The sequence below is a fragment of the Globicephala melas genome, chromosome 4 (assembly GCF_963455315.2).
Source record: "Globicephala melas chromosome 4, mGloMel1.2, whole genome shotgun sequence".
NCBI lineage: Eukaryota > Metazoa > Chordata > Mammalia > Artiodactyla > Delphinidae > Globicephala > Globicephala melas.
In genome coordinates this window covers 58,518,354-58,532,552 of record NC_083317.1, presented here as the reverse complement: position 1 = coordinate 58,532,552, position 14,199 = coordinate 58,518,354, and the positions used below count along the sequence as shown (strand labels likewise).

Sequence of the window (14,199 nt, the reverse complement as noted above, 5' to 3'; positions counted from 1 at the left end):
CAGAATAACTGAGGCAGAAGAACAGATAAGTGACCTGGAAGATAAAATAGTGGAAATAATTACTGCACAGCAGAAGAAAGAAAAAACAATGAAAAGGATTGAGGACAGTCTCAGAGACTTCTGGGATAACATTAAATGCAGCAACATTCGAATTATAAGGGTCCCAGAAGAAGAGAAAAATAAAGAGACTGAGAAAATATTTGAAAAGATTATAGTTGAAAACTTCCCTAATATGGGAAAGGAAATAGTCAACCAACTCCAGGAAACGCAGAGTTCCATACAGGATAAAACCAAGGAGAAACATGCCAAGACACATACTAATCAAACTATCAAAAATTAAATACAAAGAAAAAATATTAAAAGCAGCAAGAGAAAAGCAATGATTAACATACAAGGGAATCCCCATAAGGTTAACAGCTGATCTTTCAGCAGAAATTCTGCAAGCCTGTAGGGACTGGCAGGACATATTTAAAGTGATGAAAGGGAAAAACTTACAACCAAGATTACTCTACTCAGTGAGGAGCTCATTCAGATTTAACAGAGAAATTAAAACCCTTACAGACAAGCAAAAGCTAAGAGAATTCAGCACCACCAAACCAGCTTTACAACAAATAATAAAGGACCTTCTCTAGGTAGGAAACACAGAGAAGGGAAAAACCTGCAATAACAAACCCAAAGCAATTAAGAAAATTGTAATAGCAACATACACATCGATAATTACCTTAAATGTAAATGGATAAATGCTATAACCAAAAGACATAGACTGGCTGAATGGATACAAAAACAAGACCCATATATATGCTGTTTACAAAAGACCCACTTCAGACCTAGAGACACATATAGTCTGAAAGTGAGGGGATGGAAAAAGATATTCCACACAAATGGAAATCAGAAGAAAGTTGGAGTAGCAATTCTTGTATAAGACAAAATAGACTTTAAAATAAAGACTATTACAAGAGACAAAGAAGGACACTATATAATGATCAAGGGTTCAATCCAAGAAGAAGATATAACAACTGTAATTATTTATGCACCCAATATAGGAGCACCTCAGTACATAAGGCAATTGCTAACAGCCATAAAAGGGGAAATTGACAGTAACACAATCATAGTAGGGGATTATAACACCCCACTTTCACCAATGGATAGATCATCCAAAATGAAAATAAATAAGGAAATGCAAGCTTTAAATGATACAATAAGTAAGATGGACTTACCATCCAAAACATACCATCTAAAAACAACAGAATATACTTTCTTCTCAAGTGCTCATGGAATATTTTCCAGGATAGATCATATCTTGGGTAACAAATCAAGCCTTGGTGAATTTAAGAAAATTGAAATCATATCAAGTATCTTTTCCGACCACAGCATTATGAGACTAGATATCAATTACAGGAAAAAATCTGTATAAACTACAAACACATGGAGGCTAGACAATACGCTACTATATAACCAAGAGATCACTGAAGAAATCAAAAAATACCTAGAAACAATTGACAATGAAAACACAACGACCCAAAACCTATGGGATGCAGCAAGAGCAGTTCTAAGAAGGAAATTTATGACAAAATACAATCCTACCTCAAGAAACAAGAAACATCTCAAATAAACAACCTAACCTTACACCTAAGGCAGTTAGAGAAAGAAAAACAAAAACCCCAGTTAGCAGAAGGAGAGAAAACAAAAAGATCCGATCAGAAATAAATGAAAAAGAAATGAAGGAAACAAGAGCAAAGATCAATAAAACTAAAAGCTGGTTCTTTGAGAAGATAAAGAAAACAGATAAACCATTAGTCAGACTCATCAAGAAAAAAAGGGAGAAGACTCAAATCAATAGAATTAGAAATGAGGAAGGAGAAGTAACAACTGAGACTGCAAAAATACAAAAGATCATGAGAGTTTACTACAACCAACTATATGCCAGTAAAATGGACAACCTGGAAGAAATGGACAAATTCTTAGAAAACCACAACCTTCTGAGACTGAAGCAGGATGAGATAGAAAATATAAACAGACCAATCATAAGCACTGAAATTAAGATTGTGGTTAAAAATCTTCCAACAAACAAAAGCCCAGGACCAGATGGCTTCACAGGTGAATTCTATCAAACATTTAGAGAAGAGCTAACACCTATCCTTCTCAAACTCTTCCAAAATAGAGCAGAGAGAGGAACACTCCCAAACTCATTCTATGAGGCCACCATCACCCTGATACCAAAACCAGACAAAGATGTCACAAAGAAAGAAAACTACAGGCCGATATCACTGATGAACATAGATGCAAAAATCCTCAACAAAATACTAGCATACAGAATCCAACAGCACATTAAAAGGATCATACACCATGATCAAGTGGGGTTTATTCCAGGAATGCAAGGATTCTTCAATATACGCAAATCAATCAATGTGACACACCATATTAACAAATTGAAGGAGAAAAACCATATGATCATCTCAATAGATGCAGAGAAAGCTTTTGACAAAATTCAACACCCATTTATGATAAAAACCCTGCAGAAGGTAGGCATAGAGGGAACTTTCCTCAACATAATAAAGGCCATATATGACAAACCCACAGCCAACATCGTCTTCAATGGTGAAAAGTTGAAACCATTTCCAGTAAGATCAGGAAAAAGACAAGGTTGCCCACTCTCACCACTATTATTCAACATAGTTTTGGAAGTTTTTGCCACAGCTATAAGAGATGAAAAAGAAATAAAAGGAATCTAAATCAGAAAAGAGGAAGTAAAGCTGTCACTGTTTACAGATGACATGATACTATACATAGAGAATCCCAAATATGCTACCAGAAAACTGCTAGAGCTAATCAATGAATTTAGTAAAGTAGCAGGATACAAAATTAATGCACGGAAATCTCTGGCATTCCTATATACTAATGATGAAAAATCTGAAAGATAAATTAAGGAAACACTCCCATTTACCATTGTAACATAAAGAACAAAATACCTAGGAATAAACCTACCTAAGGAGACAAAAGACCTGTAAGCAGGAAACAATAAGACACTGTTGAAAGTAATTAAAGATGATACAAACAAACGGTGAGATAGTCCATGTTTCTGGATTGAAAGAATCAACATTGTGAAAATGATTATACTACGCAAAGCAATCTACAGATTCAATGCAATCCTTATCAAACTCTCAATGACATTTTTCACAGAACTAGAACAAAAAATTTCACAACTTGTATGGAAACACAAAAGAACCCGAATAGCCAAAGCAATCTTGAGAAAGAAAAATGAAGCTGGAGGTATCAGGCTCCCTAACTTCAGACTATACTACAAAGCTACAGTAATCAAGACAGTATAATACTGGTACAAAGACAGAATTATAGATCAATGGAACAGGATAGAAAGCCCAGAGATAAACCCACACACATATGATCACCTTATCTTTGATAAAGGAGGCATGAATATACAATGGAGAAAAGACAGTCTCTTCAATAAGTGCTGCTGGGAAAACTGGACAGGTATATGTAAAAGAATGAAATGAGAACACTCCCTAACACCATATACAAAAATAAACTCAAAATGTATTAAAGACCTCTTATAAGGCCAGACACTATAAAACTCTTAGAAGAAAACATAGGAAGAACACTCTATGACATAAATCACAGCAAGATCCTTTTTGACCCACCTCCTAGAGAAATGGAAATAAAAACAAAAATAAACAAATGGGACCTAATTAAACATAAAAGCTTTTGCACAGCAAAGGAAACCATAAACAAGACCAAAAGACAACCCTCAGAATGGGAGAAAATATTTGCAAATGAAGCAACTGACAAAGGATTAATCTCCAAAATATACAAGGAGCTCATGCAGCTCAATATCAAAAAAAAAGAAAAACCCAATCCAAAAATGGGCAGAAGACTTAAATAGACATTTCTCCAAAGAAGATATACAGATTGCCAACAAACACATGAAAGGATGCACAACATCATTAATCATTGGAGAAATGTAAATCAAAACTACAATGAGATATCATCTCACACCAGTCAGAATGGCCATCATCAAAATAGCTACAAACAATAAATGCTGGAGAGGCTGCGGAGAAAAAGGAACCCTCTTGCACTGTTGGTGGGAATGTAAATTGGTACAGCCACTATGGAGAACAGTATGGAAGTTCCTGTAAAAACTAAAAATAGAACTACCATATGACCCAGCAATCTCACTACTGGACATATACCCTGAGAAAACCATAATTCAAAAAGAGTCATGTACCACAATGTTCTTTGCAGCTCTATTTACAATAGCCAGGATATGGAAGCAGCCTAAGTGTCCATTGATAGATGAATGGATAAAGAAGATGTGGCACATATATACAATGGAATATTACTCAGCCATAAAAAGAAACTAAATTGAGTCATTTGTAGTGAGGTGAATAGACCTAGAGTCTGTCATACAGAGTGAAGTAAGTCAGAAAGAGAAAAACAAATACTGTATTCTAATGTATATATATGGAATAAAAAAAATGGTTCTGAAGAACCTAGGTGCAGGACAGGAATAAAGACGCAGACATAGAGAATGGACTTGAGGACACAGGGAGGTGGAAGTGTAAGCTGGGACGAAGTGAGAGAGTGGCACGGACATATAGACACTACCAAATGTAAAATAGATAGCTAGTGGAAAGCAGCTGCATAGCACAGGGAGATCAGCTCGGTGCTTTTTAACCACCTGGACACGTGGGATAAGATGCAAGAGGGAGGGGATATGTGGATATGTGTATACGTATAGCTGATTCACTTTGTTATACAGCAGAAGCTAACACAACACAGTGAAGCAATTTTACTCTAATGAAGATGTTAAAAAAATAAAATAAATAAAATGATAAACTTTAAAAAAGAGCAAGAAAGGGAGACAGAGACAGACAGAAAGAGATAGGGAACAAATTACTGATATCCATAATTAAAAAGAAAACATGCCTACAAGTTATACAGTTATTAAAATAGTAATAAATAGAAATTACGCATAACTTTTTGTCAGAATAATTCAATACCTTAGATGAAAATGGTTAAACTCCTCAAAAACACAACTTACCCAAAGTGACACAAAAGAAAATAGAAAATCTGAATAGCCCTATATCTGCTAAAGAAATTGGGTATATAAATTAAAACTGTCTCACAAACTAGAAGCCCAGATGGCTTGACTAGAAAATTCTGCCAAACATTTAAGGAATAAATGATAACAATTCTACATAAACTCTCTCATAAAATAGAAAATGATGGAACACTTCCTAATTTTATGTGGCCAGCCCACTCTGATACTAAACCCCAACAAAGATAATTACAAACAAAACCATTAAGTAAACATGATGCAAAAATTCTTAGAAAATATGTAGCCAATTAATTTTAAATATATAAAAAGTATGACATTATGATCAAATAGACTATCCAAAAAATATGTCCAGAAATATTAGTTTAACATTCAAGAAACTATTTGTGGAATCTAAAAAAACTGAGCTCATAGAAACAGAGAACATATTGGTGATGGCCAGAGGTGGTGAGAGGAGATGGAGGAAATGGATGAAGGCAACCTAAAAGTACAGACTCCCAGTTATAAGGTAAATAAGTTGCCAAAGAAAGTAAAACCTTCATTTTTACCTCACACCATATGTAAAAGTGCTTAGAGATGCATCATAAACATAAATATAAAATCAAAAGCCCTAAAACTTCAGAAGAAAACATAAGAGAATACCTTTGCAACCTTGGAATAGACAAAGGGTTTTCAGATCAAAAAAACAATAGTAATTGGAGTTCTCAACATTAAAAATGTTTGCTTACCAAAAGATAGCTTTACATAAATGGATAATGTAAGTCACAAACTGAGAAGAAATATCCATAACACATATATCTGATAATGCACATTTTTCTGTATTTTTCTAGTGAAATATAGCTAATTCATAATGTTGTGTTAGTTTCAGGTATACAGAAAAATGATACTCTTTTCCAGATTCTTTTCCATTATAGTTTATTACAAGATATTGAATATAGTTCCACGTGCTATACAGCAGGTCCTGTTACTTACCTATTTTATATATAGTAGTGTGCATATGTTAATCCCAAGCTCCTAATTTATCTCCCCCCACCACTGCTAAACCCATTGGTAACCAGGGGTTTGCTTCCTGTCTGTGAGTCTATTTCTGTTTTGTAAATAAGTTTATTTGTATCATTTTTTAGATTCCATACATAAGTGTATCCTATGATATTTGTCTTTCTCTGTCTGATTTACTTCACTTAGTATGATAATCTCTAGGCCCATCCAAGTTGCCGCAAATAGCACTATTTCACTCTTTCTCATGGCTGAGTAATATTCCATTGTATATATATATAACTTCTTTATCCATTCATCTGTGGATGAACATTTAGATTGCTTCCATGTATTGTAAATAGTGCTGCAGTGAAGATTGCTGCACATGTATCTTTTCACATTAGAGTTTTCTCCAGATATATGCCCAGGAGTAGGATCATATGGTAACTCTATTTTCAGTTTTTTAAGGAACCTCCATACTGTTCTCCATAGTGGCTGTATCAATTTACATTCCCACCAACAGTGTAGCTGGGCTCCTTTTTCTCCACACCCTCTCCAGTATTTGTTATTTGTAGACTTTTTAATGATGGCCCTTCTGACTGGTGTGAGGTGATACCTCATTGTAGTTTTGATTTGCATTTCTCTAATAATTAGTGATATTGAACTTCTGTTCATGTGCCTGTTGGTAATCTGTATGAGAATGCACTTTTATCCAGAATATATTTTTCAAAATTTCTACAATTTTATAATAAAAGAAAAATGACCCAATTTAAAAAATAGGCAAGGGGCTTCCCTGGTGGTGCAGTGGTTGAGAGTCCGCCTGCTGATGCAGGAGACACGGGTTCGTGCCCCGGTCTGGAAGGATCCCACATGCCGTGGAGCGGCTGGGCCCGTGAGCCATGGCCACTGAGCCTGAGTGTCTGGAGCCTGTGCTCTGCAATGGGAGAGGCCACAACAGTGAGAGGTCCGTGTACTGCAATAAAAATAAAAATAAAAAATAGGCAAAAGAGTTGAACAAATGTTTCAAAAAGAAAGATATATACCACTAAGCACATTAAAATGCTTAACATCATTACTCTAGGGGAATGCAAATTAAAACTACAATGAGAAACATAATATTCAATTTAAATGAAGGTTTTAGAACTGGCAAATCTCACCTATAGAAATAGAAATAGGAAGAGTAGTTGCCTCGTGTCAGGTGGGGATTGATTGGAGCAGCACTGGAGAAATTTGGAGGGATATGAGAATATTCTGCATCTTGATAGGACTGAGGGTTATATGGGTGTATGCACTGTCAAAACTTATCAAATGATACATAAGTACATTTCAATGTGTGTAGATTATACCTTGGTTTTTCTAATTACCAGTGTTTGGGCTGCACCCTTGAAGAATTAAATCAGAATATTCAGTGGCACCATCCTGGGCACCAATATTTTAAAGTTTCTCTGGTGATCCTAGTGTGCAAACTTGAAGGCCTCTGGTGTGGTTTCATGCTCTGTCTCTAACCTTTCTTTGTAGCCAAAGAATAGAGGACTGGCTAAGAGTTTAAAATAAGTTCTGGAAGTTAGAATTCCATAAAACGATGGAAGTATGTAGTATCAAATTGAAAAGTGTCGCTTCATCTGTCCATGGAGATTAACTTGGGATATAAATGGAGAAAAGAAACAGGTGGCACCAAAGACATCAATTGCTCCTCCCTGCTGGCAATGAGATGCCAGAGAGGCAAAGTATGAGGTGGAGCAAACATACCAAGACCTCTGAGTTGTCCTCTTTTCCTAAGTGGAGAGAATTATTTCATACAGATGTGCTGATAATGTTGAGCAGAGAACTGTGTGGCTGTGTACATGGAGGTGTGTATGGTGGATGAGAATTGGTGAAGCACAAGTATATTTCCAGAGCTCAAGAAGTGCAGTAATAGAATTTAAGAACAAGTATTTTCCCCTAATGTCTTCATATGTACATAAATATTTGTCAAACCATGTGTCCTGATTTTTGGTTTGGTTCCAAAATGTGAATGAAGCACATGCAAGAAGATAGAGAATCCCCAGAGTACTTTCATCATGTCTGACATCCAAATTCTCCTCTGCCATGAGTATCTATCGACATAGTACATCCTAGCTTAATTTACATTGGTAAATATAGAGTATATTATATGACATTGTGATGAAAACTTACTTTTTTTTTTTCTATTCCAGATATTATTTCATGGAGTGTCAGTATCCTTAATTAGCCTGATTGTCAATAGATTTATTTTGCCAATGGCAGTTACTAAACTCGGTAAGCCCTGCAAATTCATATTCTGAGTGAAGAGAAAAATATTCCAAACATGCTAAAGAATTGTTAATAATGAAGAAAGAAGCCATATAAATACAAATCAATGGTGTCTAATTGAAGAGGAAATTGGATCTCTATGTAAAGTCATATGAATTGTTTAGGCCAATAAGCTTGTTAGGCCAATAAGCAATAATCTTGTACCCCAGTGTTCATTGCAGCACTATTTACAATAGCCAGGACATGGAAACAACCTAAATGTCCAACGATAGATGAATAAATAAAGAAGATGTGGTACATATATACAATGGAATATTGCTCAGTCATAAAAAAGGAATGAAATTGGGTCATTTGTAGAGATGTGGATGGATGTAGAGTCTGTCATACAGAGCCAGAAAGAGAAAGAGCCAGAAAGAGAAAAACAAATATCGTATATTATTAACACGTATATGTGAAATCTAGAAAAATGGTACAGATGAACCTATTTGTAGGGCAGGAATAGAGATGTAGACATAGAGAACGGACATGTGGACACACAGGGGGAAGGGAGGGGTACAACGAATTGGGAGATTAGGTTTGACATAAATACACTACCATGTGTAAAATAGATAGCTAGTGGGAACATGCTGTATAGCACAGGGAGCTCAGCTCCATGCTCTGTGATGACCTAGATGGGTGGGATGGGGGGCAGGGTGGGAGGGAGGTCCAAGAGGGAGGGGATATAGGTATATATATAGCTGATTCACTTCATTGTACAGCAGAAACTAGCATAACATTGTAAAGCAATTTTACTCCAATTAAAAAAAAAGATTACTTATTTACATTAGTCCAGTTTAAGTAAAATTATACAATAAGTTTATTCAGTTATTTGACAAACTTTTTGTTAAGAGCCTCTTATATGCCAGTCATTATTCTAACTGATAGTGATGCATTATGAAGACAAAAAAGATTTCTGAGTTGATGGAGAGAGGAGAAACAGGCAGTAAACAAGTCAAATAAGGTAATATCAGAGAGTCATTTTTGTATAAAAATCAACAAACCACATATAAATAAAATAGAAAACACAACAGGTAATAGATTCCTGAGGAAATTAGAAAATGAGTGTGTTCAAAGAAAGAAGGTAAGGTGCTGGGACCTTCGAGAACAATGCCAATAGTGAAGGAAGTTCAGATGGGAGAGGTAGGGAAAGAGTTAGATAATGAAGGACCTTAAATTTTAAGATTTTATTCTAAGGGATAAATGGATTTCTTGGTTGGTTTTAAGCAACTAAGTGTAATTTTATGAATAAGGTCCTTAAAAAGACAACTCTCGTTCTGTGGATAGCTGATTGGGAGCTATGAAGAGAATAGAAGCAGAAATACTAGTTTTAGGAGGCAACTGCATTATACAATATGACTGTTTCAATCCCCTACTTTTTAACAATTGATAAATTGAAATCTAAAGAGTTAAAAGTTCTCGTCTAAGGTCACATGGCTTGATAATGACAGTTAAAGAACTAAAAACAAATTGCTCTAATGTTTTTAATCCATTGTATTCTTAACTGCTTTATCACCCTTTCTTGTTACACGCAGAGTTTTCATTCATATGGCATTTTGTAACCAATCTTAAATTCCATGTTTATGGATAATATTGCACCTTCATCCTCATATTTGCAACAAAATCTTTCCTTTCATTTACTTTTTTTATTTTCTGAGCCTTAACATAGTAAAATGGAAAAAACAGATTAAAGAGGTAAAAATTTTCAATTTATCAGATGTTCTACTTAGTAGCTAAATAAACCTAAAATTCTTATTGTGGAGCATCTGTTTACTTGCACTGAGAGCAGTGAACATTTGCTCATGGAACATTATTGCTTTCCAAAGAAACTTCTATGGCTCAGAAAAAGGGAATTTGTGTCTGGTAGTAAGATTCCTTCAAACATTGAGGTCTGGAGATATATATACATACACACACACACACACACACACACAGTTAATCCTTGATCAACATGAATTTAAACTACACCAATCCACTTATAAGTGGATATGAATTTTTTTTAATTAAAAAAAATTTTAATATATACTTCAGTATAACACAAACCTGCTTATTGAATCTGAGGATGCACAACCATGGATATGAATGGCCAACTATAAAGTTATATGCGTGGAGGGTTGGCACCCCTGACTCCCATATTGTTCAAGGGTCAAATGTATACATCTGGAGATAAATAAATATATATCATAAATACTTATATATATGACCTTATGTATAGGTGGGAAATATATGTATGTATCTACACATACACTGAGTACATATATGTATATGTATATCTATACCTCCTGCATATATCTCCTACACATCTATATGTATATATGTATATTTTATATATATCATTAAAATGATGATGTCTACTATTTATAAAATGTGTTCTTTGTATCAAAGGTCTTCATGATGTCACATCAACAAAGTATAAATCACTGTATTATACATTTCAACACTTTCAAGAACTAACCATATCTGTAGCCTCTGCACTCAAATTTGACAAAGATCTTGCTAACGCAGATTGGAACATGGTTGAGAAAGCAATTATGCTGCAAAACCCATATGCAGTAAGCAAGTAATATCTTTTGTTTATTCCTTCAAAGTGGATATGATTGCCCTTAAATAAGTATAAATGTTATAAATATTAATTCACAATTCTTCGGGATTTTTGTGACCACTATGGGGCAAAGTAGAACTGACAACCCCTTTGAGTATAGCAAGTATGTATTGTAAATTCAAAAGAAGGACTAGTGTATTGGAGCTGCCATTAAAAGACAGCGTAGGGCTTCCCCGGTGGCGCAGTGGTTGAGAGTCCGCCTGCTGATTCACGGTACACGGGTTCGTGCCCTGGTCCGGGAGGATCCCACATGCCGTGAAGCGACTGGGCCCGTGAGCCATGGCCGCTGAGCCTGCGCGTCCGGAGCCTGTGCTCCGCAACGGGAGAGGCCATAACAGTGAGAGGCCCGCGTACTGCAAAAAAAAAAAAAAAAATTATACATATATCTATATATATATTACTTTGTAATATAAAATAGAATTCAAAGCCAGTGTCATACGATTAGATGTCGTGAAATGTCACCTCCTGCTTCTGAGATATGCTTTAGAATCTCCATGGTCAGACTTCTAATTCATATATGAGTTCATAATTCATTAGCTCTCATGAATGCCACAAGGAGAAATAATAAAAGTTGTCCTGGTATCTGCTCAATGCTTCTTCTGGGTTGCCATCTCCTACATTAAGTCCAATTTTCATTGCAATGTTTTTCTGCATCAAACAATATGAGGGGCCAACTTCTATGACTGTAGACATAAGATAATTGGTTGCTATGAAATAGGATTTCTAAAACTCCATTTTAAATTCTCTAACAGGTGCTTGAAGCTCCAGATGGGGGCTCAGAATCAAGCCTTGTGTCTGCAGGAATATTGCCAGGATTTCTGGATAAGAAAAGTACCAAGTCAAATCTAAGGATTTTTTATAGTAGCTCCCAATATCTGATTGTGGCCTTTTGTTAATCTGGCTGCATCAGAATCACTGGGAAAGCTTATTAAAAAATACGGATTGATTTCCCAGCCTCTACCCAGGAGATTCTGATGCAGATGGTCTGAGGAGGGTCCCAGGAATATATATTTTTAATCCATTTACCCAGCTAATTCTAATGCAAAGTCAGGGTTGAGGTCACCACTCTGGTATTTGATCTGTTTCAGAAGGCAGATAATTAAACAACTACATTCTCCTCTTTATGATGCTGACATGAGGGATATTCTAGTGTTATAGATAGAACATTGGCTTTAGACTCAGAAAATCTGGGTTCATATCCTAGATTTATCACTTAATAGATGCTTTGTGATCTTTATATAAACCTTTTATTTTATCTAAGCTTCAACTTTTTTCATCTATAAAATGGAGTTATCCATATACCCATTTCCTAACAGCCATGTTCACTTTTTATTCTACCTTAAGTGATTAGTTTAAAGCAGTGGTTGTCACACTTTAGCTGTAGCAGAATCATGGAATGGGTTTGTAAAAACACAGACTGCTGTCCCATCTCCCCACAGTCTCTGATTCAGCAGGTCTATGGTGGGGTTTGAGAATGTGCATTTTTAACAATACCCAGGTGATGCTGCTGGTGCTGGGGAACCACACTTTCAGAACCAGTGGTTTAAAGTGTGATCAGCAATGTAGTAGCTTTTATAAACTTTTACCAATGACATGCAAAGGTAAAAATATGATATAACTCCTTCCCCCCAAAACTGGCAATTATGTTACCTTCTAGATGACTGTGCAAACGATGAGAAAACTCATCTGAACATTTTTCTGTATCTAGCAAAATTTCTATACTTTTTTAAACAAAAATGGTATGTGAATTGCTTGAGGTTTATGCTAAACAATATGTTAATGTTCATGTATTATTTTTTGGTTTTGATTTGTGTTTTATTTAGTTGGGCCAAGAAGAAAAAGCAGAACATCAAAAAGTGAAATGTATACACTGTAACAAGGAAATAGATGAGACCCTTAATATTGAAGCAATGGAGCTGGCCAAGAGGCGTCTCCTGTCAGCACAAATAGTTAGTATTTTATTATACGCTTTTTAAATTTTTGTCCTATCATTTATATCATTTGCAAATATTATTTTACCATTCAGTAGGTTGTCTTTTCATTTTGTCAATGGTCTCCTTTGCTAAGTTTACTTAGGGCCCATTTGTTCATTTTTGCTTTGTTTCCTTTGCCTTAGGAGACAGATCCCAAAAAATATTGCTACGATTTATGTCAAAGAGTGTTCTGCCTATGTTTTCTTCTAGGAGTTTTGTGATTTCCAGTCTTACATTTAGGTCTTTAATTCTGAATTTATTTTGGTTTGTGTTGTGAGAAAATGTTGTAATCTCATTCTCCTACATGTAGCTGCACAGCTTTCCCAGCACCTCTCATTAAAGAGACTGTCTTTTTCCATTGTAAATTCTTGCCTCCTTTGTCATAGATTAATTGACCATAGGTGCATGGTTTTATTTCTGGGGTCTCTATCCTGTCCCATTGATCTACATGTCTGTTTTTGTGCCAGTACTATACTAAAAAAAATTAAATTTAAAAAATTAAATTATTGGCTGAAATTATACTGAAAAGTTTCTCCCTTGCTTAAGACATCTTGGTTATTCTCACCTGCACAGCTTAATAGATTGCTTACAAAGGCAAAGGGAAGTTTGGCATTGTCTTAGGAATCTGCTTGAGTGCAAAGAGAAAAAAGAAAAGGACAAAAAGAAAAAGAAATCCACTCAAATTAGTTTAAGTAGAAGGTGTTTTATTTTGAGGAACTTGGAATTTCACAGATCCCAATGGCAGGAATTACAGCTGAGCTCTACCACCAGATGCGTTATGCAGTCAGTTCCATGACACTGCCTATCTCTGGACCGAACCAGTTTTTCCCGAAAGAATACCACCATTAGTATGTTTTCATATCAAATCTTGGGTAAAAATTAAAGAAATTCTGTAGCACAGCAGCATATAGGACTCTGTGAGGAAATGCTAACAGCCCAGTTACCATTTTCTATCCAGGTCAGAATCTTGACCAGTTGCCATGACTCATCCTCTCAAAATGTTCATGTTGGGCCTTCCTCACTGCCTGTGGAACTGTCATGCATTTCTCTTCTGTTCCATGCATATAGGATTCTGCTTGCTCAGTCTAACTTGGGAAATGGAAGATCTTTAGGGTATGATTATTCCCTCCTCAGCAGTAGTCCTGGCAGACAAGCTGAGTCTCAAAGACAGCTTTCCAAGGACCCAAATAACTTCTTTAAGCAATTGAGGCAGTGCCATGAAGGGTGAATTTATGCCCATATCATGCTTTGTTCCACCAGCAGATTTTATG

General features: G+C 35.6%; 1 protein-coding gene across 1 annotated transcript in view; it reads left to right on the top strand.

Annotated features, from left to right (window-relative positions):
- Nucleotides 1-14,199, top strand: part of SLC9C1 (solute carrier family 9 member C1) — a 95,104-nt gene that overhangs the window by 37,147 nt on the left and 43,758 nt on the right. Inside the window, exons 10-12 of the mRNA XM_030836838.2 lie at nucleotides 8,242-8,323; nucleotides 10,739-10,905; nucleotides 12,779-12,904. Coding sequence (XP_030692698.2) covers nucleotides 8,242-8,323; nucleotides 10,739-10,905; nucleotides 12,779-12,904 — 375 coding nt within the window. The remainder of the gene's footprint in view (nucleotides 1-8,241; nucleotides 8,324-10,738; nucleotides 10,906-12,778; nucleotides 12,905-14,199) is intronic.